The sequence below is a fragment of the Cheilinus undulatus genome, linkage group 15 (assembly GCF_018320785.1).
Source record: "Cheilinus undulatus linkage group 15, ASM1832078v1, whole genome shotgun sequence".
In the NCBI taxonomy this organism is placed as follows: Eukaryota; Metazoa; Chordata; class Actinopteri; order Labriformes; family Labridae; genus Cheilinus; species Cheilinus undulatus.
This window is the reverse complement of record NC_054879.1, coordinates 819,947-844,088: the sequence shown is the minus strand read 5'-3', so window position 1 is coordinate 844,088 and position 24,142 is coordinate 819,947. Positions and strand designations below refer to the sequence as shown.

The window sequence follows — 24,142 nt, the reverse complement described above, 5'->3', positions numbered from 1 at the left end:
TGTATTGCAGCTGAGCAATGATGGGGCTGGATTCCAAAGGTCTTCCAACTCCGAACTTGTTTACAGCAGAGACCCTGAACTGGTATTCATTGGACTTGATAAGCTTGGTTGCATTGAATGTGCACTCCTTACATTCATCAGACACCAAGGCCCAGGAGATCTTCGCCGTCTCACGCTTCTCAACGATGTAATGTGAGATCTCAGAGCAGCCATCATTCTCTGGTGGGTTCCAGGACAGTGTGCACCTGCCTTCTGAGATGTTACTGAATGTTAAGGGTCCTACAGGCTCCCCAGGAGTATCTGCAGTAAAATGGAATAAAGATGTAAGATATGGAACATGAATAATGATATTTGCATTTATAAAGAACAGCTTTTGACTATCCAAAGACAAGAAAAGCAAAGCTGCATACCTTGTACTTGAACAAGGATGTTCTCCTTCTTGCTTCCAGATCCATTTGTAGCCTCCACAGTGTAGAGGCCACGGTGTGTACGATCAGCATCCCTCACAAACAAGGTGCTGGATCCAGCTACATTGAGAATGTCCATCATCTTTTTGGTCACCTCGACACCATCTCTGAACCAGACCACCTTGGGGACAGGGCGCCCTGTGATTGTCACTTTCAGCCTGATGTTATCTCCTGCCTTGACTGTCAGACCTTCAAAGTACTCTGGGCCAAACTCAATGTTTGGAGCAGCTGGTTTTGAGAAAGACAGATAGCATTAGATCCCAGTGTGTAGCTTCAGTTTGCTTACAAGATGATAGAAAACAAACTGCTCTTAAACATAATTTTATTGTTCAAGCTTTAAGGTCAGTGTAGCGACCCTTAGATTACTCACCATTCTCACTTCTGACGACAATCAAGCCAGAGGAGTTAGAGGGAGGGCTGACCACACCAATGGCGTTTCTAGCAATCACCCTGAACTCGTAGCGTTCATTTGTTGCCAACCCGGTAACGGTGTACTGGCAGTCATGTACGTCCGTCAGGTTGGCCTTGAACCAGCGCCCATGTCCTTGGCGCTTCTCAACAGTGTAGCCGGTAATTTTGCTTCCACCATCGCGCTTGGGTGCATCCCATTTCAGTGACACTGAGTCACTAGTTACATCAGTGTAATCAGGCTGACCAGGAGGATCTGAAAGATGTGTTTTTCAAATGTTACTATCAGACTAAACCAATTATTACCAAGCTCTGTAGGCTAATATTAGACTAAAAACACTTGATAATGTTTGAGACATCTAAATCAGTACTCACCGACAGGACTGACAGCCATGGTGGACTTGCTCTCATCACTCATTCGGCTGAAGCCGGCGTCATTCTGGGCGTAGACTCTGAAGGAATACTCAAGGCCTTCAATGAGTTCCAGGATCCTGAAGTCTGTTTCTTTGACTTGTACAGTGTTCACCTTTTGCCACATGATGCTGTTCTTTTCCTTCTTCTCCACATGGTATCCTTGGATGGGGGTACCACCATCGTAGATTGGCTTCTCCCATTGGATGGTCATACCATCATTGGTGACGTTATACACGATAGGCTTGCCTGGTGGGCCTGGAGGCCTGAACTGGTGCTTGGCAATGACCATTTGTGAGACTAGCGCCTCGCTGACACCATACCTGTTTTCAGCACAGACCCTGAACTGGTATTGGACTCCCTTGATCAGGTTAGGGACCTTGAACTGCGTACCCTGTACGTTGGAGCAGGCCATCTTCCACTCAGTCTTGGAGGTGTCACGCTTCTCCACAGTGTAGCAGGTAATTTCTCCGCCACCATCATCGTTAGGTTCTTCCCAGGATATCATGATGCTCTCAGCTCTTACTTCGTCCAGATTGATGGGTCCAACAGGCTTTGATGGTGGTCCAAGTGTGATGACATGGATATGGAAGGATCTCCTATTGACCTTGTTATCTAGAGTCAAGGTGTATTTACCCTCGTTCTCCTTCGTCACATTCTTAATCATCAGAGTAGCTTTGTTTTCTGTCGTCTTAAAGCGGATTTGGTCGCTCTCCTTTAGAGGCAGGTTGTCCTTCAGCCACAGAATAGAAGGTTTGGGTTTTCCTTTGTATGGTAGCTCAACGTGCACATTGTGACCCAGGCGGACACTAATTCTTCCTTTTGGATATTCAGCAAGGCTGGCCTCAGGTGTGATGATGTAATCAATGACCTTGATAGGCCCAGCCTCAACAAAGTCGCCCTGTCCTTTTTCGTTCCTTGCAGCAACTCTGAAGAACATTTCTGAGTGTTCCTTGAGTTTCTTAACCTCAAACTCGCACTGTCTGCTGGTTCCTCCCAGTGACCAGTCCTCACCTTTGAGCTTCTTCTCAATGACATAGTCAGAGATAATGCTGCCACCATCGTAATCAGGCTTCAGCCACTGTAGTGTCACAGAAGTCTTGGATGAATCCTTCATAGAAACCTCCTTGACTGGTCCTGGGGTCTCTGTAGCCTTTACAGGCTCAAGAGTTTCACATGGTTCACCAACACCGTTCTCATTTTCTGCTAACACACGGAAGAAGAAGGATGTCTTCTCTGAGAGATCTTCAATGGTGTATGTTGTTTCTGTGCACTTGCTGGTCACTGCAGAGTAGGATCGTTTGGAAGAGTCTCTCTTCTCAACAACGTAGTTTGTGATCTCAGCACCGCCATCAAGAAGTGGAGGCTCCCAACAGAGAGTGACCTTTCCACGTGTGACATCCTTCAGAACAAGATTTTGGCACGGAGCAGGAGTGTCCTGGACCTTCACAGACAGGGTAAGGGTCTTGGGCTCACCAACACCGTTTTCAATCTTTACTGTGTACTTTCCAGTATCAAGCCTGGTCACCTCACGCATAACAAGGACCGTTGTTGTATCTGAGTGGTGGAACTCATATTTGGGATCCCGATCAATGCATTGTTCTCCCTTGCTCCATGAAGCTGTTGGGGAAGGTCGGCCTTTAAGGGGCACAGACAGCTCCACATCTTTGCCAGCCTTCACGATGTAGTGTGTTCTCATGGCCACATCGGTATCAATCTGGGCCTCCTCTGTGAACATTATAGAGAACACTCAGGGTTTAACAGCTTGTAATATCCATGTAACACAGAAACATCATAAATGAATGGATTTTACTTTAGTATCAGAGACTTATTTACCAAGGATATCCTTAGCCTGCACAGGCTCAGTCATCTCCAGCGGCTCTCCCCGGCCAGCACAGTTGACAGCAGAGACTCTGAAGAAGTAGTTGACATCTGGTTTTAAGTCATGGATGATGTATTCAGTTGTCTTCACCTCTCCCTTGGACGTTATCATCGCCCATTGTTGCTCTCCCTCGATCAGCTTCTCCACCATGTAGCTGGTGACCTCACTGCCTCCGTCCCATTCTGGCTTGGACCAGCCCAAGGTGATGGAAGTCTTTGTGGAGTCCACTACCTTCAGCTTGCAGGGCTCATCGGGTGGATCTGTAAGTTGAGTACATGTGATGTTAAGGGTTATAGATGTATTTTGTTTTTCTTGAGTTTGTTTGTGAATGGTAGACCACCTACCAACTGGGTCTGCAGCTTTGTAGAAGTCTGATGCGTCAGAGAAAGGTCCCTCTCCAGCCTTGTTAATGGCACAGATGCGATACTGGTACTCGTTTCCTTCTGTCAAATGATAGACACCCTGTTTGGTGTCAGTAATAGGGTCTTTATAAACCCTGATCCAGCGCAAGCTCTTCTTGTCACGACGCTCCAGGTAATAGCCAGTCACAGCGCTGCCTCCATCTACACCTGGTTTGTCCCATTCCACGACCATTGTGGTCTTGGTGATGGTTGTGACCTCGGGAGTACGTGGCTGCCCAGGAGTTACTGTAGACATTAATGATGGATATGTTAACAATTTTACTGTTATCATTCAAATGCAGAATAGTGAAACTCTAAAACTGACAGTTAGGAAGCTGCAGCAATAAATTGCGACTTATTTAAATGAAATCATATTTGCCGCACACTTCTGCCCAAAACATACCAAAGGCGTTCTTAGCGATGACAGGCTCCGACTCCAGAGGCTCTCCGATTCCAAATTTATTTACTCCCATTACTCGGAACACATACTCATTTCCTTGCAAAAGCTGTCCAACTGTGACGTGAGTCTTCTCATGCCTGTCTGAAACTGTTGACCAGACCACTCTACTGGTTTCCCGCCTCTCAACGATGTAGTGAGTCACCTTGGCACCGCCCTGGTCTGACTCAGGTACAGGCTCCCAGCTGAAGACAATTCTGTCTGCTGTAACTAAGTTGAAGTTAATTATGCCAGCTGGGGGTCCGGGTTTATCTGAGGGGAAGTTAAAAAAAAGAGAATGATTAACATTTTAACAGGAATTCAGAATTTTGGGATTTGGAAAAGATGAGGCAAAATGTCTTAATACCTAGGATTTCAATCCTGATAGTTGCAGATGCAGAACCAAGAACATTCTTAATTTTGACCTCGTATGAGCCAGTGTGAAGGCGAGCTGCATCCTTGATCAGAACAGCTGAGGAGTCAGTTGTGCTTTCAATAGATATTGTAGAAGTTTGTACCAGATCCTTTCCGTCCTTCAGCCACTCGATTGTTGGTAGAGGTTTGGCGATGATTCCAACTCTCAGTTTAACTGAAGCTCCAGCCTTGTATTGAACCACATCCAAATACTCTGGTGGCAGATCAATAGCTGGTGCACCACATGCATCCACACAAGTGACCGGGCCAGCAATGAGAGACGGGTTGCTGACAGATCCAACGGCATTCTTGGCATACACTCTGAACTCATAAGACTCATCTTGGTTCAGTCCAGAAACTGTGAAGCCCATCTCAATGATGTTTGTGAAGTTGGCCTTCACCCATCTTCCATTTGGAGCATCCCTCCTCTCCACACTGTAGCCGGTAATCTTGCTGCCACCGTCATATGGAGGCCTCTGCCATGCCAGGCTGACTGAGTTCTTGGTGACTTCTGTAATGCGTACATTTGCTGGGGGCTCTGTGACGTAAATAATGAACAGCCATTTTAATTAAACCATGATCAAAAATGCCAGCACTTTTATTAATGCATATTTCATTAAAACACTTACCACAGGCATCAATTGCTAGTACTTCTTCAGAGGTCTTGCTCATCTTTCCAATACCTGCAGCGTTTTCAGCTGCTACCTTAAATTCATAGATGAGGCCAGGGCAGATGTTGGTGACTCGCCACTGGTTTGCCGGGATTGCGGTCTTATTGACCTTCTGCCAGAGGATGCTGCTCCTCTCTTTCATTTGGAGATGATATCCAAACACAGGATTTCCACCATCGTTGACTGGCTCATTCCAGCAGACTGTCAAACTCTCTCTGGATACAAAGCTGAGCCATGGTGTTGATGGGGGTCCAGGGATGGCTGTAAGGGGCAGAGGAATTCATGATACTTAACACAAAAGAGTCACAGCAAGATTATTTCACCTCTATGTAATATATCATTTGTAGGCAACAAAAAGTAGGTCAAACATTCACTTTACATTGCATTTAATTATATTAACTTACTGTAAGGAAGCTTTATTGTGACTGGTTTGCTGTCAATATGATCACTGACACCGTAACGGTTCTGAGCCTTGATCCTGAACTGGTACTCCTCTCCCTTTGTCAGCTTATGAACCTTGATGGCACTTCTGGCGATGCTAGTGGACACTTCTTCCCAGGCTGGAGTGCTTGTTTCTCGTTTCAGAACAATGTAGTTTGTGACAGGGCTGCCGCCGTCATACTCTGGAGGTGCCCATTTCAAGCATACTGTGGTTTCTCCAACCTCTCCGATCTCAACTGGACCGACTGGAGGCCCAGGTTTATCCATCACAATGAAGATAATGAAGATTTTAGTGGTGCCTCCAGCATTTGAGGCGGTTATTTCATATTTGCCAGCATCGGTTGAAATGCTTTCAGTCAGAGTGATGACTAGACTGTCTGGAGTCACTTCTGCAAGCAGCCTCTTTGACCCCTTGATGACCACATTGTTCTTGGACATGGCCACCTTTGGCATTGGTCTACCAGTGAGAGGAATCTCAAAGGTCAGATCTGATCCTGCCTTAACATAAACCGTATTCTTGGGATAGTTCTTCATGTCAAATTCAGGGGCCTCTGTTCATAGAAGACAAGAACAAAATTTTGCATCAGTTTGAAAGCAAAACTGCTTTTTCAATCACAAATTTTTAAAAAGTCTCTTTAAATACACGTCTTCATTACCTGAAATGTATTTTAACTTAACACTAAAACTTGTGAAGAAAAAGTGAGCATCAAGTGACATTGTGCATAGTGTTTTATTCACTAGAAACACAGAAAAATATATGGAGACAGCCAAATGAAACAATAAGTAGTGATGGAGATAATACCATGTATTTCTTTGACAAGGACCGGTACGATCATCTCCTTTGGTTCACTGAGTCCGGCGTGGTTCTCGGCTCTAACTCTGAAGAAGTACTCGGCACCCTCTCTCAGGCTCTTAATGGTGTGGGTCATGGCCCTCACGGTGGCGCACTTGACCCATTTGGTCTGTCCCTTCTCTAGGGCATCAATAAGATAGCCAGTGACTCTGCTACCACCGTCATATTCTGGTCTTGTCCAAGCAAGTGTCACACAGTCCTTGGTAACATTTGCAACTCCAAGTTTCATGGGTGGACTTGGAACCTCTGTGAAAGACAGGGTGAAGTTTATTAACGGACATCTGCACCAAAAGAAAGAAGCTGTGTAAAATGGACTTCAGAAAAATTCAGACAATTGTTTCACTCACCTGTGATCTTTGTTCCAGCCTTGGCCTCCTGAGGGACGCCCACTCCATATTCATTTTCTGCAATAACTCTGAAGTAATAGATGGCTCCCTCCTGAAGGTTTTCAACCAGGTAAGAAAGTGCATGGCAGTTGCTAGTCACAGACACCCAAGCCTTCTTACTGGCCTCACGTTTTTCAACATGGTAGGCCTTCACTGCATCACCGCCATCATTTTCTGGAGCTTCCCAAGTGAGGGTTGCAGAATCCCTGGTCACTGCTGATACCTTAACATTGACGGGGGGTCCTGGAGAGTCGAGCACCTTGACAACCATTGGCAGGGTTGCTTTTCCCAATGGGGATTCAATAGTAACACTGTACTCTCCAGAGTCATTTCTAGAGGACTTCTCAATAGTCAGTGAAGTACTAGACTCTGTTGATTCAATGGTTCCTCTAACCTTCAGGTCAATGCCCTCCTTGGCCCATGTTACTGAGGGTACAGGTTTTCCCTTGAATGGTACATTGAGTGTAAATGCTGTGCCATGCTTAACAATGAGCAATTTACGCATCTCGATGTCAACATCAAATGATGGCTCTGCAGTTCTGTCCATTACTGCCGCTGGCTCTGAATACAGACTACGAATACTGCTGCCAATTTTGTTTATTGCTTTGACACAGAATTCATAATGTTTATCTGTCTTCAGTCCAACAATGGTGAACTCCAAGCTCTTAGTGATAGCAATAGCCTCAACCCATCTTGCAAGTTCTTCAGGGGATTCAGGTACTTCCTCTTCCTCCTCTTCATATTCTTCCTCTTCCTCAACCTCTGGCTTTGGTTTGGGAATGTGTTCTCTGTATTCAACACTGTAACCAAGGACAGGAGCGCCACCGTCAGTTGTTGGTGGTTTCCAGACAATTGATGCGCTGTTCTTTGTTGTGTTTACAATCTTTGGCTTGGTTGGGCGAGAAGGAACGACCAGTGGATCTAATGCTCTGAAGGTGGCTGATTGTTCACTTGGTGGGCTCAGACCAGCAGCATTTTCAGCATAGACTCTGAAGTCATATTCACAGCCCTTGCGTAGTTTTGTTACCACAGCAGTGCATTCAGTGATAAGGTCTCTGTTTACACGGACCCAGCGCATGCCTGTCTTCTCACGGCGTTCAATCACATATCCAGTGAGTGGACTGCCTCCATCACTTGCTGGCTTGCACCAGGTGAGAGTCATTGTGTCTCCAGTTATGTCTGTGACATCAACACTGGTTGGTGCAGTGGCAAATGTGTATGGATCTGTAATTTTCACAGCTTCACTCTCCAGAGTCTCACCGAGACCGTGCTTGTTGACAGCCAGAACTCTGAAGACATATTCATTGCCCTTCAGCAGTCCGGTGACTTTGAAATATGTCTTTGTGACATCTCCCTTTATCATTGTCCACGCCAAACGGCTGGTCTCACGCTTCTCAACAACATAATGTGTGATGTCAGCACCACCTATCTCCTGAGGAGGTCCCCATGACAGAGTGCATGCCTCAGCAGTGAGACCTGTGATCTGTAGAGGTCCTGCTGGAGGTCCTGGCTTATCTAAAATCACACAGTTAATTGGCATGGTGACTGTTCCACCAATGTTCTGCAGAGTCAGGGCATACTGTCCAGAATCTCTTCTGATGCAATCCTTCACAATTACGGAAGTGCTTGTATCTGTTGAAACAATCTGGATTCTGGCTCTCAGCTCAATGTCTTTGCCATCCTTAGTCCAGGAGACTACAGGGGCAGGACGACCAGCAAGATCAGCATTAATCTTCAGAGTTTCTCCTGCTTTTACAAGGACTGTCTCTCTAAACTTGACGTCCATCATGATACGTGGTGGGTCCACATCATCTTTGACAGTGATGGGACCAGTGTTGTACGATGGTTCACTGAACAGACCAGCAGCGTTCTTTGCAATGACACGGAAGTCATACTGGCTGTTCTCTGTAAGGCCTGTGACGTCATAGTGGGTCTCAGGCACGTTAGTGAAGTTGCATCTTGTCCAGCGTCCCTCTGGAAGGTCTCTGCGTTCAATGACGTAGCCAGAAACCTTAGCTCCACCATCATACTCTGGTTTATCCCAAGACAATGAGACTGAAGTTCTGGTGATGGAAATGACCACAGGGGTTCCTGGAGGATCGCATGGATCCCTGGCAGCTACACCTTCACAAGCTTTGCTGCTTTTACCAATGCCGGCGATATTTTCAGCATAAACACGGTATTCATATACCATGCCTTCCTCAATTCCACTGACTTTGTATTCTGTATCTTTGATCATTCCTCTGTTCATCTTTGTCCAGAGGATGCTAGAACGTTCCTTCCTTTCTAGATGATAGCCAAGGACAGGGCTACCACCATCATTGACTGGCTCATTCCAAGTTACCAACATGAAGGACTTGGTAGCCAGTTTCACTATAGGGGTGGATGGTGGTCCAGGTTGTTTGAAGCTGTACACTGCAGTGATTCCGGGTGAATCCAGACTTGTACTCTTTCCATAACGGTTCACGGCATAGATGCGGAATTGGTACTCTGAGCCGTGCGTCAGGCGCCCAGCCTTGAAAGATGTTCTGGCAACGTTGCTAGCCACCATCTGCCATTCTTGTGTGTTTGTGTCTCTCTTCTCAACAATGTAGTTACTGATGCAGCAGCCACCATCGTACTCTGGTGGGGACCAGGACAGTGTGATGCTGTCTGAAGTCACAGCATCCACCTTGATGCCCTTAGGTGGACCTGGTTTATCGAGGACAACAACTCCAATATCAGCTGAGACGGTTCCTGCTGAGTTGGCCAAGGTTACCTCATACTTGCCGACATGTTCCCTGCTAGCTTCTTTGATAAGGATTTTGGAAGAGGTTGCTGTGTTCAGGATGGTCACTGATGATGTTTGCTTCAAAGGAAGCCCATCCTTTTTCCAGGATACAACAGGCTTAGGCCTGCCTCTTACTGGTACCTCCAGGGTGAGGTCATCTCCAGACTTCACGCTGTATGTGTTAAACAGCAAACTGATAGATGGCTCAATTGCAACATCCTTTGCAACCACGGGCAAGCCAAGCTCCTTTGGTTCACTCTTTCCTTTCTCATTGATTGCAACAACTCTGAACAAATAGGCTTCATTTGGAGTCAGATTTGGTACAGTTGCTTCAGGCACCTTGACTGTGCATGCTGTGCCCCATTTATCTCCACTCTTGGGTTTGAATTCAACATTGTAACACATAACTTTGCTTCCACCATCATGAGCAGGTTTTTCCCATGCCAGAGTCACACTGTTCTTTGTCAGATCCACAAGGGAAATCTTGCTTGGTGGCAGAGGTACCTCAGACACTTTAACTTCTTTGGTTTCAACACTCTGCCCCTGACCGTATTCATTAACAGCACATACTCTGAAGTAGAAAATTCCACCCTCAGGTAACTCTTCAATCTTGAAGAAGTTGGCTGTGCAGTTGCTGGTGACAGTAGTATAGGCCTTCCTGACAGACTCTCTCTTCTCTACAATGTAGTTCGTGATCTTAGAACCACCGTCAGTGAGTGGAGTATCCCAGGCAAGAGTAACAGAGTCCTTCTTTAGCTCCTTCACAGCAAAGTTTTGAGGTGCACTTGGTGTGTCCAGGATTCTTACTGCAACAACAGCAGATTTTGACCCACTGCTGTTCTCCAGTGTGAGTGAGTACTTCCCACTGTCAAAGCGGTTAACATTGTCAATGACAAGCATTGTGTAAGAGCTGGTTGTGTCAATCGCAGCACGGTCTGTGAGAGTGCCCTCAACCTTCTCCCATTTCACGGCAGGTTCAGGCCTTCCTCTGATGGTGACAAACAGACGTAGTGTTCCTCCCGCACGCACGGATACCACCTTTCTGAGTTCGGCATCGAGCTCCATCTCTGGTGCTTCTGCCCTGTCAGAAGTAACCACTGTGCCGTGGACACTAGCAGGCTCTCCCACTCCCTCAGAGTTAATAGCACAGACACGGAATTGATACTCTCCGCCCTCCTTCAAGTCTGGTATGGTAAGTTTAGTGGCTTGAATGCCAGCAGGTGGAGTGCACATAGTCCATTCTTTTTCTACTGTTGCTTCTACTCCAGGTGCCACTTCTGCCTCCTCTGTTGATTCAGGTACTGGAGTGTACTCTCTCATTTCAACAATGTAGCCTTTAATGTAGGCACCACCGTCGAAGTCAGGCTTACCCCATGACAGAGACACAGAAGACTTGGTGTAGTCGGTAACCTTGGGATGATGAGGAGGACCAGGGGGTGTTGTGGCATCACATGCTCTGTAGAATAGAGACAGCTCACTAAGATCTCCCATTCCAGCCTCATTCTCTGCTGCAACACGATACTCATAGAAGTGGTCTGTCATGAGACCAGTGACCTTGAAGTGGGTGTCAGTCAGCTTCTCTCTGTTGCATTTTGTCCACCTTACACTGTCTTTGTCACGTTTTTCGAGGTGGTAGCCATCAATGTCAGCACCGCCAGTCTGTTCTGGTGGTGTCCATGACAGAACCATTGAGTCTTTAGTGATCTGACTTGCCTCTGGAGTTCCAGGAGCGCTAGGCGGTTTGTAAGGATTGCGTGCAATGATGGGTTCACTCTCAAGGAAATCACCAACACCATATTTGTTGACTGCCCTCACTCTGAAAATGTATTCATCTCCAGGAAGCAAATTTTTCAGTTTATAGTATAGAGTCTTTATGTTTGGTGCAGCCACGGTCCATGACAGCCTGCTTGTCTCTCTTTTCTCTAAGACATAGTGAGAGATGCTGGCCCCACCATCCAGGGTTGGCTCAGCCCAGGCAAGGGTGCACCTGTCAGCCATGACTCCTGTTACCTTCATGGGTCCAGCTGGTGGACCTGGTTTATCAAGGACTTTGACAGTGATGGGGAAGGTCTTTGTACCACCCAGATTCTTTAGGACAAGGTCATAATGGCCACCATCAAGCTTAGTAACATCCTTTATGGTAATGGCTGCACGCTTCTGTGTAGTTTTCACTTCAATACGGAGGGCTCTGTCCATTTCCTTGCCTTCTTTAAGCCAGACAACATCAGGAATTGGTTTTCCATAGATGTCTGCATCAAGAAGCAAGTGTTCCCCAGCATTGACGACAATGACATCCTTGTATTTGGGGTCCATTGAGGCTCTCGGTGGTTCAATTTCATCAGTAGCAGTAATAGGTCCAGAGCTGTCTGATGGCTCACTGAATACTCCAGCTGCATTTCTTGCAATTACTCTGAACTCATACTGCTCATTCTCAGTGAGACCAGTTACGGTGTACTCAGTCTCAATAATGTTTGTGAAGTTAGCTCTCACCCAGCGCCCCTCAGGGGAGGAAAGATCTTTTCTTTCAACTATATATCCGTTAACTTTGCTGCCACCGTCATACTGAGGTTTGGTCCACTGGATCTTGATGAGGTTCTTAGAAATAGATACTGCTTCAGGAGCACCAGGAGGGTCACAAGGGTCACGGGCGACGAAAGATTCAGACACTTTGCTGCATCTGCCAATGCCCACAATGTTCTCCGCATAGACTCTAAATTCATATCCAAGGCCTTCCTCAAGGTTGCAGATTTTGAACTGAGTATCAGCGATGAGAGTTTTGTTCAGTTTGTTCCACAGGATGCTGCTTCTCTCCTTGCTTTCTAGATGGTAGCCAATTACTGAACTTCCACCATCATTGACTGGCATATTCCATTCGATGATCATCATTTCCTTTGTTGCTGATTTTATATATGGTGTTCCTGGAGGTCCTGGAGGTTTGTATGGATATTGGACAACAATGGCTTTGGAATCCAGTGGCACTCCCTTTCCATATCTGTTTTCAGCTATGATTCTGAACTGGTACTCTGAACCAGTCTTAAGTTTAGTCACCTTAAAGGCTGTCCTAGCGAGCTGTGTAGTGACTGCTTGCCATGTTTGGGTAGTGGTGTCTCTCTTTTCTACTATGTAGTTCTTTACCTGGCATCCACCTGTGTACTCAGGTGGTTCCCATGACAGATGAACAAAGGTATTGCTCACTTCAACAACCTTAACTGGACCTGATGGTGGACCAGGCTTGTCAAGAATAATAACACTCACATCCTCTGTGACTGTGCCTGCAGAATTGGTTGCTGAAATTGAGTATTTACCAAAGTCATCTTTGGATGCCTCAGTTATTTGAATTCCTGTTGAAGTTTTAGTGCCTACCACGTTGACCCTGGATGTCACCTTCAAAGGCTGACCATCCTTAGACCAGGTGACTTTAGGTTTTGGCCTTCCAAGGACAGGGAAGTCCAACTTAAGATCTTTTCCAGCTAATACACTGTAAGTGTTGAATTGCATCTTAATGCTTGGCTCCACTGTCATGTCACTGGCAGTCACTGGTGCGGCAAGGGCCTTTGGCTCACTCTTTCCCTTCTCATTGTAAGCAATGATACGGAATAGGTATTCTGCTCCAGATGTGAGGCCTGTGACCGTGCCATCACATGTCTTTGTATTTGTGGCGACTCCCCACTTGTCTGTACCTTTAGGCTGCATCTCAATCAGGTAGCCACCAATTCTGCTACCTCCATCATGCTCAGGTTTCTCCCAAGCCAGTGACACCGTGGCCTTGGTGACATCAGTGAGGAATATGTTTCCAACAGGCAATGGTACCTCTGAGGCCTTGGAAGCTGTCTTTGTTTCAATAGCCTGGCCAACTCCGTAATCATTCTCAGCCATGACTCTGAAATAATACATAGCGCCTTCAACCAGGTTCTCAACTTTGAATGTTGTTTTGGTGCACTTTGTGGAGACGTTTGCATATGCCTTCCTGGTTGATTCACGTTTATCGATGACGTAGTTCTTTACTTTAGATCCTCCATCAATAAGTGGAGCATCCCACACCAGAATGACACTGTCTGTTTTGATTTCTTTAACTACAAGGTTCTGTGGTGCTCCAGGTGTGTCCAGGACTTTGACAGCAACAAACTCAGAAACAGTGCCACTGCTGTTTGTAAGGCTCAGTGTATATTTTCCTGAGTCGCCCCTGTCACATGAGTCAATAGACAGCTGAGTGAAATTGAGAGCTTTCTCAACCACAACCTTTTCAGTTACGTCTCCCTCATCCTTAGTCCACTTAATCTCAGGTGTTGGTCTGCCTTTGAAAGGAATATGGATTCTAACTGATCCACCAGCTTTTACGACAATGCCTTTCCTCAGCTCAGAGTCTAGGTGGATCTGTGGAGGTTCCATCCTTTCCTCTGGCTTAGCTGTTCCAGAGGGTGCCGCTGGTTCACCAACTCCAAGTTTATTCAGAGCACAAACCCGGATCTTGTATTCCTGACCTTCAGTAAGTTTTGTAATTTCATATTTGTTGACACGCAGGCCAGTGGGGGGAGTAACCATTGTCCATTCCTCCTCTTCAGCCTTACATACTTCAACAATGTATCCTTGTACAGCACTGCCACCGTCAGACACAGGTTTACCCCACGACACTGTAATAGAACTCTTTGTGGAGTCTATCACATTCACATATGCTGGGGCACCAGGTTTGTACTTGGGGTCGCAGGCCTTGTAGTATGAACTTGGAAGGCTTGGCTCTCCCACTCCAACTACATTCTCTGCAGACACTCTGAACTCATATTCATGATTAGTGGTAAGACCTGTAACCCTGAAGGAGAGGTCTGTTACTTTTTGTCTGTTGCATCTTGTCCATTTGATTCCACTTCTGTCCTTCTTTTCTATCACATAACTGGTAATTTCACTGCCGCCATCATGCTCAGGGGCAGTCCATGTGACGGTCATGCTATCATGAGCAATATTAGACACATTCTCAACGTGAGGTTGTCCAGGGGGGACAAATGGAGTCTTCATAATCACTCCTACAGAATCCAGTGGGTCACTGACACCGTGACTGTTCACTGCCATGACACGGAACATGTACTCATTACCTTCCAGTAATTTGGTGACTTTGTAGCATGTGTTTTCACAGCAGTTAGAAACAACAGTCCAAGCCAGACGGCTAGTTTCTCTTCTCTCGATGATATAGTGGGTAATAGGACTGCCTCCATCATGAAGAGGTTTTTGCCATACCAGTGAGCATCTATCTTCAGCCACTCCTGCGATGCGGAGAGGTCCTTCACATGGGCTAGGCCTGTCCAGAACAACAACTTTGAATGGAATAGTTTCACTACCAGCCACATTTGTCAGCTGGAGAGTGTATGTTCCCCCATCAATTCTCACACAGTCCTTAATGACAATCATAGCGTGGTTTTCTGTGTTTTTGATTTCTAGTCTAAGCGTGTTCTCCACTTGTTTTTCATCCTTGAACCACTGGATTGTTGGCAGTGGCTTGCCTCTGACATCAGCGTCCAGTTTAAATGTCTCTCCGGCATTGATAACAATGGTCTTTGTAAAAGCGGGGTCAATAGAGTATTTGGGTGCTTCCACCTTGTCACTTGCAGTTATTGGTCCACTGTTGTAGGATGGCTTGCTGACAGTTCCAACAGCATTCTTAGCTATGACTCGGAAGTCATATTGGGCATTTTCAGTCAGACCAGTGACAGTGAACTGCGTTTCAATGACGTTTGTGAAGTTGGCCCTTACCCACCTGCCCTCTGGCAGATCACGCTTCTCTACAGTGTAGCCAGTTATATTACTGCCACCGTCATATTCTGGTTTAGTCCACTGAATGACAATGGTATCTTTGGTCACATGGATAGCTTCTGGAATACCAGGAGGATCGCATGGGTCACGGGCAAAGCAGCCCTCAGACACCTTACTGCACCTGCCAATACCAACAATGTTTTCAGCATAGACTCTGTATTCATACTCAATACCCTCCTCCAAGGGATGACTCTTGAAACTGTTCCCGTGGATAAGTGTCTTGTTGATCTTGACCCAGAGAATGCTATTCCTCTCTTTCCTTTCCAGATGGTAGCCGAGAACAGGGCTGCCTCCGTCTGATACAGGCTCATGCCACTCAACCACCTGGTGGTCTCTAGAGAGGGAGGAGATGAAAGGAGTACCTGGTGGGCCTGGCTCTCTGTAAGGATACTGAGCAACTACAGCAGATGAATCTAAACCATGACTCTTTCCATAACGATTCTGAGCAATTATCCTGAATTGGTACTCAGATCCAGTCTTAAGTCTGGGCACTTTAATGGTGGTTCTGGCATGGTTGATACTGACATTTTCCCATGTTGTTGTAGTAGTGTCTCTCTTTTGTATGATGTAATTTGAAATCTGGCAGCCACCGTTATGCTTTGGTGGATCCCATGAAATAGTGACACTCTGTGTTGTGATTTCATCGAACCTCACAGGCCCTGAGGGAGGGCCAGGCTTATCAAGTACAACGATCTCTAGAGTGGTGTCCTTCTTTCCAGCTGAGTTTGTAGCATTGATGCTGTACATTCCACCATCGTCCCCTGCAGCCTCTTTAATGCTCAGTGTTGTATGTGTTGGTGTGCTGAGAATGTTGACTCTGGTAGTGAACTTCAGAGGAGCCCCATCTTTCATCCATGTCACTGTTGGTTTAGGACGTCCAAAGACAGGAATGTCAATGTTGATGTCTTTTCCCACATGGACACTGTAGCTGCTGAACTGTGGCCGAACATCCGGCTCGAAGACTAAGTCCTTGGTCATTACTGGACCAGCAAGCACTTTGGGGTCACTCTTGCCCTTGTCGTTAATTGCAGTAACTCTAAAGAGATACTCGTCTCCTGGGTTCAGATTGGAAACAGTGGCCTCCATTGTCTTAAATGTGTTAACACCAGACCACTTATCACTGCCCTTGAGCTGCACCTCTAGTAGGTACTGCATCACTCTGCTACCACCATCATACTCAGGCTTCTCCCAAGCCAAAGAGATACTTGTTCTGGTTTGATCTGTTACACTCAAACTCTTTGGGGACTGGGGCACCTCTGAGACCTTAAGAGGGTCAACAGTTCCCACAGGCAAGCCAACACCATGAGCATTTTCGGCAAGAACCCGGAAATAGTAACTACAACCCTCCTGCAGTGGCTCAATCTTCCATTCAAGAGCATGGCAGTTTGTAACAACTGCAGCATATGTCTTGCGTGTGCTCTCTCGCTTCTCAACAACGTAGTTCTTGATCTTGGACCCACCATCCAACAGAGGGGGTTCCCATGACAGAGTCACCGATTGGTTTGTGATTTCTTTCACTTTCAGGTTGACAGGGGCACTAGGCGTGTCAAGAACACGGACAACAACAAATGCAGATTTGGTTCCACTGGAGTTTTCTGCAGTGATCGTGTATTTCCCGCTGTCATTTCTGCTCACCTTGTCAACTACAAGGGATGTGTAACTGCTGGTTACTTCCACCTGAGCAGTCTCTTTGAGTGCAGCTTCATCTTTGTCCCATTTGATGGTAGGAGTGGGTCTTCCTTTGATAGGGATGAACAGTCTAAGAGAAGCACCAGCTTTAATGGTGACAATCTTCCTCAGCTCTGCATCAATGTCAAGGTCGGGTTCTTCTGCCCTGTCTTTTACAACAACAGCCCCAGAGACATCAGCATGCTCACCAACTCCAACTTTGTTAACAGCACATATTCTAAACTTGTATGCCTGGTTTTCCTTCAGGTTTGCAACCTCAAACTTTGTCTTCTTGATGCCAGCTGGTGGTGTGCAAATCTTCCATTCCTCTGCAGGTGTGCCTTCAGCAGGGACCTCTGCAGGAGCTGCTGTCTCAGTGGTAGTGCAGTACTCAACAATATAGCCTTGAATCTCACATCCTCCGTCACAGCTGGGCTTGCTCCAGGATAGGAATACTGAGGTTTTTGTTGTATCAGTAACCCTTGGATTGTGTGGTGGGCCAGGCCTGAAGATGGGATCAAGGGCTTTAAAGAGTACAGTGGGGGAGCTTGGTTCACCAACACCAACAGCATTTTCAGCGGCCACTCTGAATTCATAGTTATGGTTTTCCAGGAGTCCAGTGACCCTGAAAGACAAGTCAGTGACTGTTTTCCTGTTGCATCTTGTCCATCTTACACCTTCCTTGTCATGTTTCTCGATGATGTATCCAGTGATAGGGCTGCCTCCATCTTCAGAGGGAGCCTCCCAGGTAAGCATCATTGAATCCTTTTTAATTTCTGAAACTTCCAAGCCCTTGGGTGTGCCAGGAGGTAGATATGGATCTTTGATTGTGACAGCAGCGGACTCAAGAGGTGCGCCCACTCCAAAGTCGTTGACGGCACGCACTCTGAAGATGTACTCATTTCCTTCTAAGAGCTTTGTGACCTTCAAACAAATATTTTTCACTTTTGGATCAATAACAGTCCAGATTAGTCGGCTTGTCTCTCTCCTCTCCACAATGTAGTGAGAGATTTTGCTGCCACCATCTTGTAGTGGTGGTTTCCATGCCAGACAGCAACGGTCTGAAGCTATTCCTGTGATAACAAGAGGTCCATGAGGTTCTCCGGGTTTATCCAGAACAACCACGTTGATTTGTACTGCCTTTTCTCCTCCTGGATTTTTCAGCAGCAGGGTGTATTGGCCTCCATCGGCCAGTTTAGCTTCTTTGACAAATATAAATGCTTTGGTGGGTGTGTTCTTAATTTCCCTGTGAATAGTGTTGCCAAGTTCCTGCTCTCCCTTCATCCAGTGGATAGATGGTAAAGGCTTGCCATGAACATCTGCATCAATCTTGAAGTTGTCTCCAGCGTTTACCACAATGGTCTGTGTGTACTCTGGGTCAATGCTGACACGCGGTGGTTCAATCTCATCCTTAGCAGTGATAGGTCCAGTGCTGTAAGATGGGAGGCTGAAAACACCAGCAGCATTTCTGGCAATGACACGGAATTCATATTGATTGTCCTGTACAAGTCCTGTTGCAACGTACTCTGTCTCAATGATGTTGGTAAAGTTAGCCTTTAGCCAGCGACCTTCAGGAAGTTCTTTCTTTTCCACAACGTAACCTGTTACCTTTGCACCGCCATCATACTCAGGCTTGGTCCAAACAATAGTCACAGAATCTTTAGTGATCTTAGTTGCCTCTGGGGTACCAGGAGGGTCACAAGGATCTCTAGCAACATGTCCCTCAGACACTTTGCTCGCCTTGCCAATTCCAACAATGTTTTCAGCATAAACTCTGTATTCGTACTCCATTCCTGGCTCAAGACCAGATGTCTTAAAGGTTTGGTCGGTAATGAGAGATTTATTAAGTTTAACCCACAGGATACTGTTTCTCTCCTTGCGTTCAAGATGATAGCCCAGGACTGCACTTCCACCGTCATTCACTGGTTCATTCCAAGCAATAACCATGCTATCCTTGGTACAAGCTGCAATGGATGGTGTTCCTGGAGGTCCTGGCAGCTTGTAGGGGTATTGAGCTAAAATACACTCTGAAAGAAGAACTGGACCTTTTCCGTATCTGTTTTCTGCTGTGATTCTAAATTGATACTCGGAGCCAGTCTTCAGTCTGCCTGCCTTGATTTTGGTCCTGGCAAGGTTGTGAGATACAACCATCCAATTGGTTGTGGAAGTGTCTCTCTTTTCCACTATGTAGTGTTTAATGGTACAACCACCATCATACTCTGGTGGGCTCCAGGAGATGGTGACACTGTCAGAAGTGACCTCCTCGACTTTCACTGGACCCCCTGGCTGACCAGGTTTGTCAAGAACAACAATGCCAACATCTGCAGCTGTCTCTCCGGCTGTGTTGCTGAGAGTAATGTGGTACTTTCCAACGTCGTCTTTAGTGGCCTCCTTAATGGTCAGATTCAGCATTGTGTCCGTTTCACCAAAGTTCACCCTGGTGGTTCTCTTCAGAGGCTGGCCATCTTTCACCCAGGAGACAGCTGCTTTGGGGCGTGCCACATATGGGATATCCACGGTCAGATCTTCTCCTGCCAACACGCTGAATGTATTGAACAACATTTTTGCAACAGGTGCGATCACTAGATCTTTCACAATAACTGGCACACCGATTTGACGCGGGTCACTTGTTCCCTTTTCATTTCTTGCCGCTACGCGGAACATGTATTCTTCCCCTGCATTGAGTCCGCTGATAGTAGCTTCCGTCTCCTTTACAATCACAGCCTGGGACCACTTATCAACCCCCTTTGGCTGGATCTCAACAACGTAACAGCCCACTCTGCTACCACCGTCATGCTCTGGCTTCTCCCAGCTGAGGGTGACGCTGTTCTTTGTGACATCCTTAAGAGTGATTTTGCCAGGTGGCTGGGGTTTCTCTGACACTTTCACTGATTCACCAGTTTCAATGGGCAAGCCAATACCATATTCATTCTCAGCAAGGACTCTGAAGTAGTAGTTGCATCCTTCTAGGAGCTGGGCAACGGTGAAGGTGGTATGATGGCAGTTGGCACTGACTGTGGCATAAGCTTTCCTTGTAGACTCGCGTTTTTCAACGATATAGTTTTTAATCTTCACTCCTCCATCATTCACTGGTGGTTCCCAAGTCAAAGTCACAGCTTCATTAGTTACAGCAGTTATCTTCAGATTTTGTGGCGCACTTGGTGTATCAAGCACCCTGACCTGGACTGTGACGGTCTTGGAGCCAGAACTGTTTTCAACTGTAAGATTATACTTTCCACTGTCAAATCTGTTTACATTTTCAATTACAAGTGATGTGTAAGAAGTTGTGCTGTCAATGGTTGCCCTCTCAACAGCCTCCCCTTCACCTTTGGTCCATTTAGCCTGAGGAGCTGGTCGGCCTCTGATGGGCACAAACAGTCTTAGTGAGCAGCATGCTCTGAGACTGACAACCTTGCGAAGTTCTGCATCCAAATCAATCTCAGGAGGGAGGAGTCTGTCCTCTGCTTTAGGGTTACCAGGTACAGAGGCTGCCTCTCCAACCCCTTCACTGTTGACAGCAGAGATGTTGACCTTGTACTCCTGATTCTCCTTCAGATTAATAACAGTAAAAGATGTGGCAAGGAGTCCTTCTTTGGGTGTTACAATGGTCCATTCTTCCTCTTCCTCCTTTTCAGATGGAATACAGGTTTCCACAATGTAGCCCGTGATGTCAGAACCACCATCATATACAGGTTTGTTCCAGGCAACTGTTATTGAAGATTTGGTTGTGTCCAAGATTCGAGGGTTGCATGGAGCCCCAGGCTTGTACAATGCATCAGTGGCCTTGTAGAATGGACTTGAGCCACTAGGTGCACTCACTCCAGCAGCATTCTCTGCAGTTATTCTGAATTTATATTCATGTCCAACAACAAGACCTGTCGCCTTGAACTGTAGGTCTTTGACTTTCCTTTTGTTGCATTTGACCCAGCGGAGGCCTATTTTGTCTTTTCTTTCAATATTGTAGGTGGTGATGGGGGTCCCGCCGTCACTCTTTGGTGCCTGCCACATGAGAACCATTGAGTCTTTAGTGATAGCTGTCACCTCAGGATTCTCAGGTGGATCTGGGATCTTGTATGGGTTGTCTGCAATAGTTGGTTCTGATTCAAGGGACTCACCAGTTCCGTATTTGTTTACTGCCATAACTCGGAAAATGTATTCATTTCCTTTAAGCAGCTTGGTGACTTTGAGCTGTGTAACCTGAAGGTCTGAAGCCACATTTGTCCAAACCAGTCTGCTTGATTCGCGCTTTTCAATCACATATCCTTCAATCTTGGCACCTCCATCATCTGCAGGTGGAGCCCAGGTGAGCACACAGTTGTCAGCTGTAACATCAGATACTCGAAGAGGGCCCTCTGGTGGTCCAGGTCTGTCAAGCACTTTAACATTGAAGATGTGCTTAGCAAATCCACCCACGTTAGTGGCAGTAAGAACAAATTCTCCTCCATCTGGTCTGATAGAGTCCTTGTTGGTTAGGGTGGTTGTCAGCTCTGTGAACCTAACCTCCAGTTTCAGGGTGTTCTCAATCTCCTTTCCATTCTTGGTCCAAACCATAGATGGGGTTGGTTGTCCAGCAATGTCAGCATCGAGTTTAAATGATTCTCCTGCCTTCAGTACGACAACATCCTTGTAGATGGCATCAACCATTATGCGTGGCTCAATGATGTCATCTTTGCAGGTAATGGGGTCTGAGGGATCTGAGGGGACACTCACGGCACCTGCCGAGTTCCTGGCCATGACACGGAACTCATAGGCAGCATCTTGAGTCAGTCCACTTACAGTGAATGTTGTCTCAATGATGTTGGTGAAGTTTGCCCTGATCCAGCGCCCAGCGGGCAGTTCTCTCTTCTCCACTGTGTAGCCAGTGATTTTGAAGCCACCATCATACTCAGGCTTTGTCCACTGGATAGTTATGACATTCTTGTTGACAAAGATCGGCTCTGGCTGACCAGGAGGATCCACAGGGTCCAAGGCCAGAATTGCTTCTGAGGACTTGCTGGGCTTGCCAATTCCAGCCATATTTTCAGCCATGACACGGAACTCATAGGCAACTCCATCTTCAAGACCGGTGGATTTAAAGAGGTTTCCTTTCACAAGACCCTTGCTGATCTTATGCCACATGATGCTGCTTCTTTCTTTCCTCTCAACATGATAACCAATGACTTCATTTCCACCATCAACAACAGGCTCATTCCAGCCAATTGTGATTGAATCCTTGGTAAATGCAACAACACCAGGAGTACCAGGAGGTCCAGGGACTTTAAATGGATAGGCGGCCACCACTGCCTCTGAGGCTATGGGTGGTCCAGCACCATATCTGTTCTTAGCCTTTACTCTGAACTGGTATTCTGATCCTGTATTCAAGCGGATAGCCTTGAACATGGTACGAATGACAGTTGAAGACAGCTCCGTCCATGTTTGAGAAGTGGTGTCTCTGATCTCAACCGCATAGTTGGTGATTGGAACACCTCCATCGTTCTCAGGAGTCTCCCATGCAAAGACACAATATGTACGAGAAATCTCCACGATCTTGATTGGTCCTTTGGGTGGCCCAGGTACATCATGCACTTTGACAGTGATGTTATCAGTCACCGAACCCACGATGTTCTTTCCTGTCATGGTGTATACACCACTGTCTGCCCTGGTGCATTCACCGATGCTGAGGATAACGGTGGCAGCAGTAGCTTCTACATTGGTCCTCTGAGTGAGCTTTAGGGCTGCACCATCCTTCTGCCAGGAGACAGTAGGTCTAGGACGTCCCATAACTGGAATTTCAACCTTGATGTCATCGCCAGCCTTGGCGATAACCGTTTTCTGGCATACACCACGAAGATCAAACTCGGGCATGGAAGTAGAGTCCCTGACAATAACTGGTTTGCTGTTACGTGGAGCACTTCTTCCCGAATGGTTCACAGCCATTACACGGAAAATGTACTCCTCATTCTCATTCAGATTCTTCACTGTGAAATCCATGTTCTTAACTGTTGTTACATGTGCCCACTGATCAGTTCCCTTCTTCTGGGCTTCAAGAACATATCCTGTCACCCTGCTTCCACCGTCATGCTTGGGTTTGGTCCAAGCCAAGCTCACAGAATTCTTTGTTACATCAGTAGGAATTATACTCTCTGGAGGAGTTGGTGCCTGGGATGCACGAACAGGATCAGCAGTTTCAACTGCCTCACCAATGCCATACTCATTCTCAGCAGACACTCTGAAGTAGTATTCGCAGCCTTCACCAAGCCCTCCGATTCTGACGGAGGTAGTGGGGCAATTTGTGACAGCAGTGGCAAAAGCCTTACGTGTTGATTCTCTCTTCTCGATTATGTAGTTTGTGATCTTTGCTCCACCATCAATGAGAGGCATCTCCCACTGAAGTGTAATGCTTTCCTTGTCAATCTTGACTGGTTTTAGGTTAAGTGGAGGTCCAGGTGAGTCTAGAACTCTCACATGGATATCAGCCGACTTCTTGCCAGCAGCATTTTCAACGGTAAGCTCATATTTTCCTGCATCATTCCTTGAACTCTCGGGGATGAGAAGCATGGTGAAAGACTCTGTGCTGTCAATGACTGCGCGGGGAACAGGGCCACCTTCTTTGGTCCAGGTTACTGTTGGTGCAGGACGCCCCTTGATGGGAACAAAAAGGCGAATGGAGCAGCCAGCCCTGACAACAAGGGTTCTCCTAAGCTCCACATCCAGCTCAAAATCTGGTTCAGCTGCATGCTCCACAATCTCAACCAGCTCCTTGGTTTCAGCAGGTTCACCGGCCCCCTTAGCATTCACAGCACTTATTCTGAAGTGATATTTTGCACCGCTTTCTAGATTGGGAACGACAAACTCTGTGATTCTTAGTGGGGATGAAGGAGTGTCCTTCACCCATTCTTCTGTTCCCTCTTTCTTGTGCTCAAGCACATAACCGGTGACTTCAAGTCCACCATTGTCCAGAGGTTTGCCCCAGTTCAAGGTGGCAGTGGTCTTGGTTGTGTCAGTGACTCTTGGATTAACTGGAGGCCCAGGTACATCTGTCAAACACACCAAAGAGGTTAGTTTTTACTAAGAGTACATTTCTCACAAAGATATTTATTTTATTTTGAGCATCATAACAATGAATGAACATGAATTATTCCTGAATCTTTGC

At 46.5% G+C, this 24,142-nt stretch overlaps 1 protein-coding gene across 1 annotated transcript in view; it reads right to left on the bottom strand.

Moving 5' to 3' along the window:
* The window catches only part of LOC121523030 (titin-like), a 109,941-nt gene that overhangs the window by 18,252 nt on the left and 67,547 nt on the right, over positions 1–24,142 (bottom strand). The window contains exons 111-122 of the mRNA XM_041807760.1: positions 6,732–24,026; positions 6,334–6,630; positions 5,495–6,082; positions 5,049–5,351; positions 4,373–4,957; positions 3,973–4,278; positions 3,513–3,815; positions 3,123–3,428; positions 1,251–3,014; positions 838–1,131; positions 411–695; positions 1–300 (exon numbers count right to left, since the gene is read on the bottom strand). Of these exons, the coding sequence (XP_041663694.1) occupies positions 1–300; positions 411–695; positions 838–1,131; positions 1,251–3,014; positions 3,123–3,428; positions 3,513–3,815; positions 3,973–4,278; positions 4,373–4,957; positions 5,049–5,351; positions 5,495–6,082; positions 6,334–6,630; positions 6,732–24,026 (22,626 nt within the window). The remainder of the gene's footprint in view (positions 301–410; positions 696–837; positions 1,132–1,250; positions 3,015–3,122; positions 3,429–3,512; positions 3,816–3,972; positions 4,279–4,372; positions 4,958–5,048; positions 5,352–5,494; positions 6,083–6,333; positions 6,631–6,731; positions 24,027–24,142) is intronic.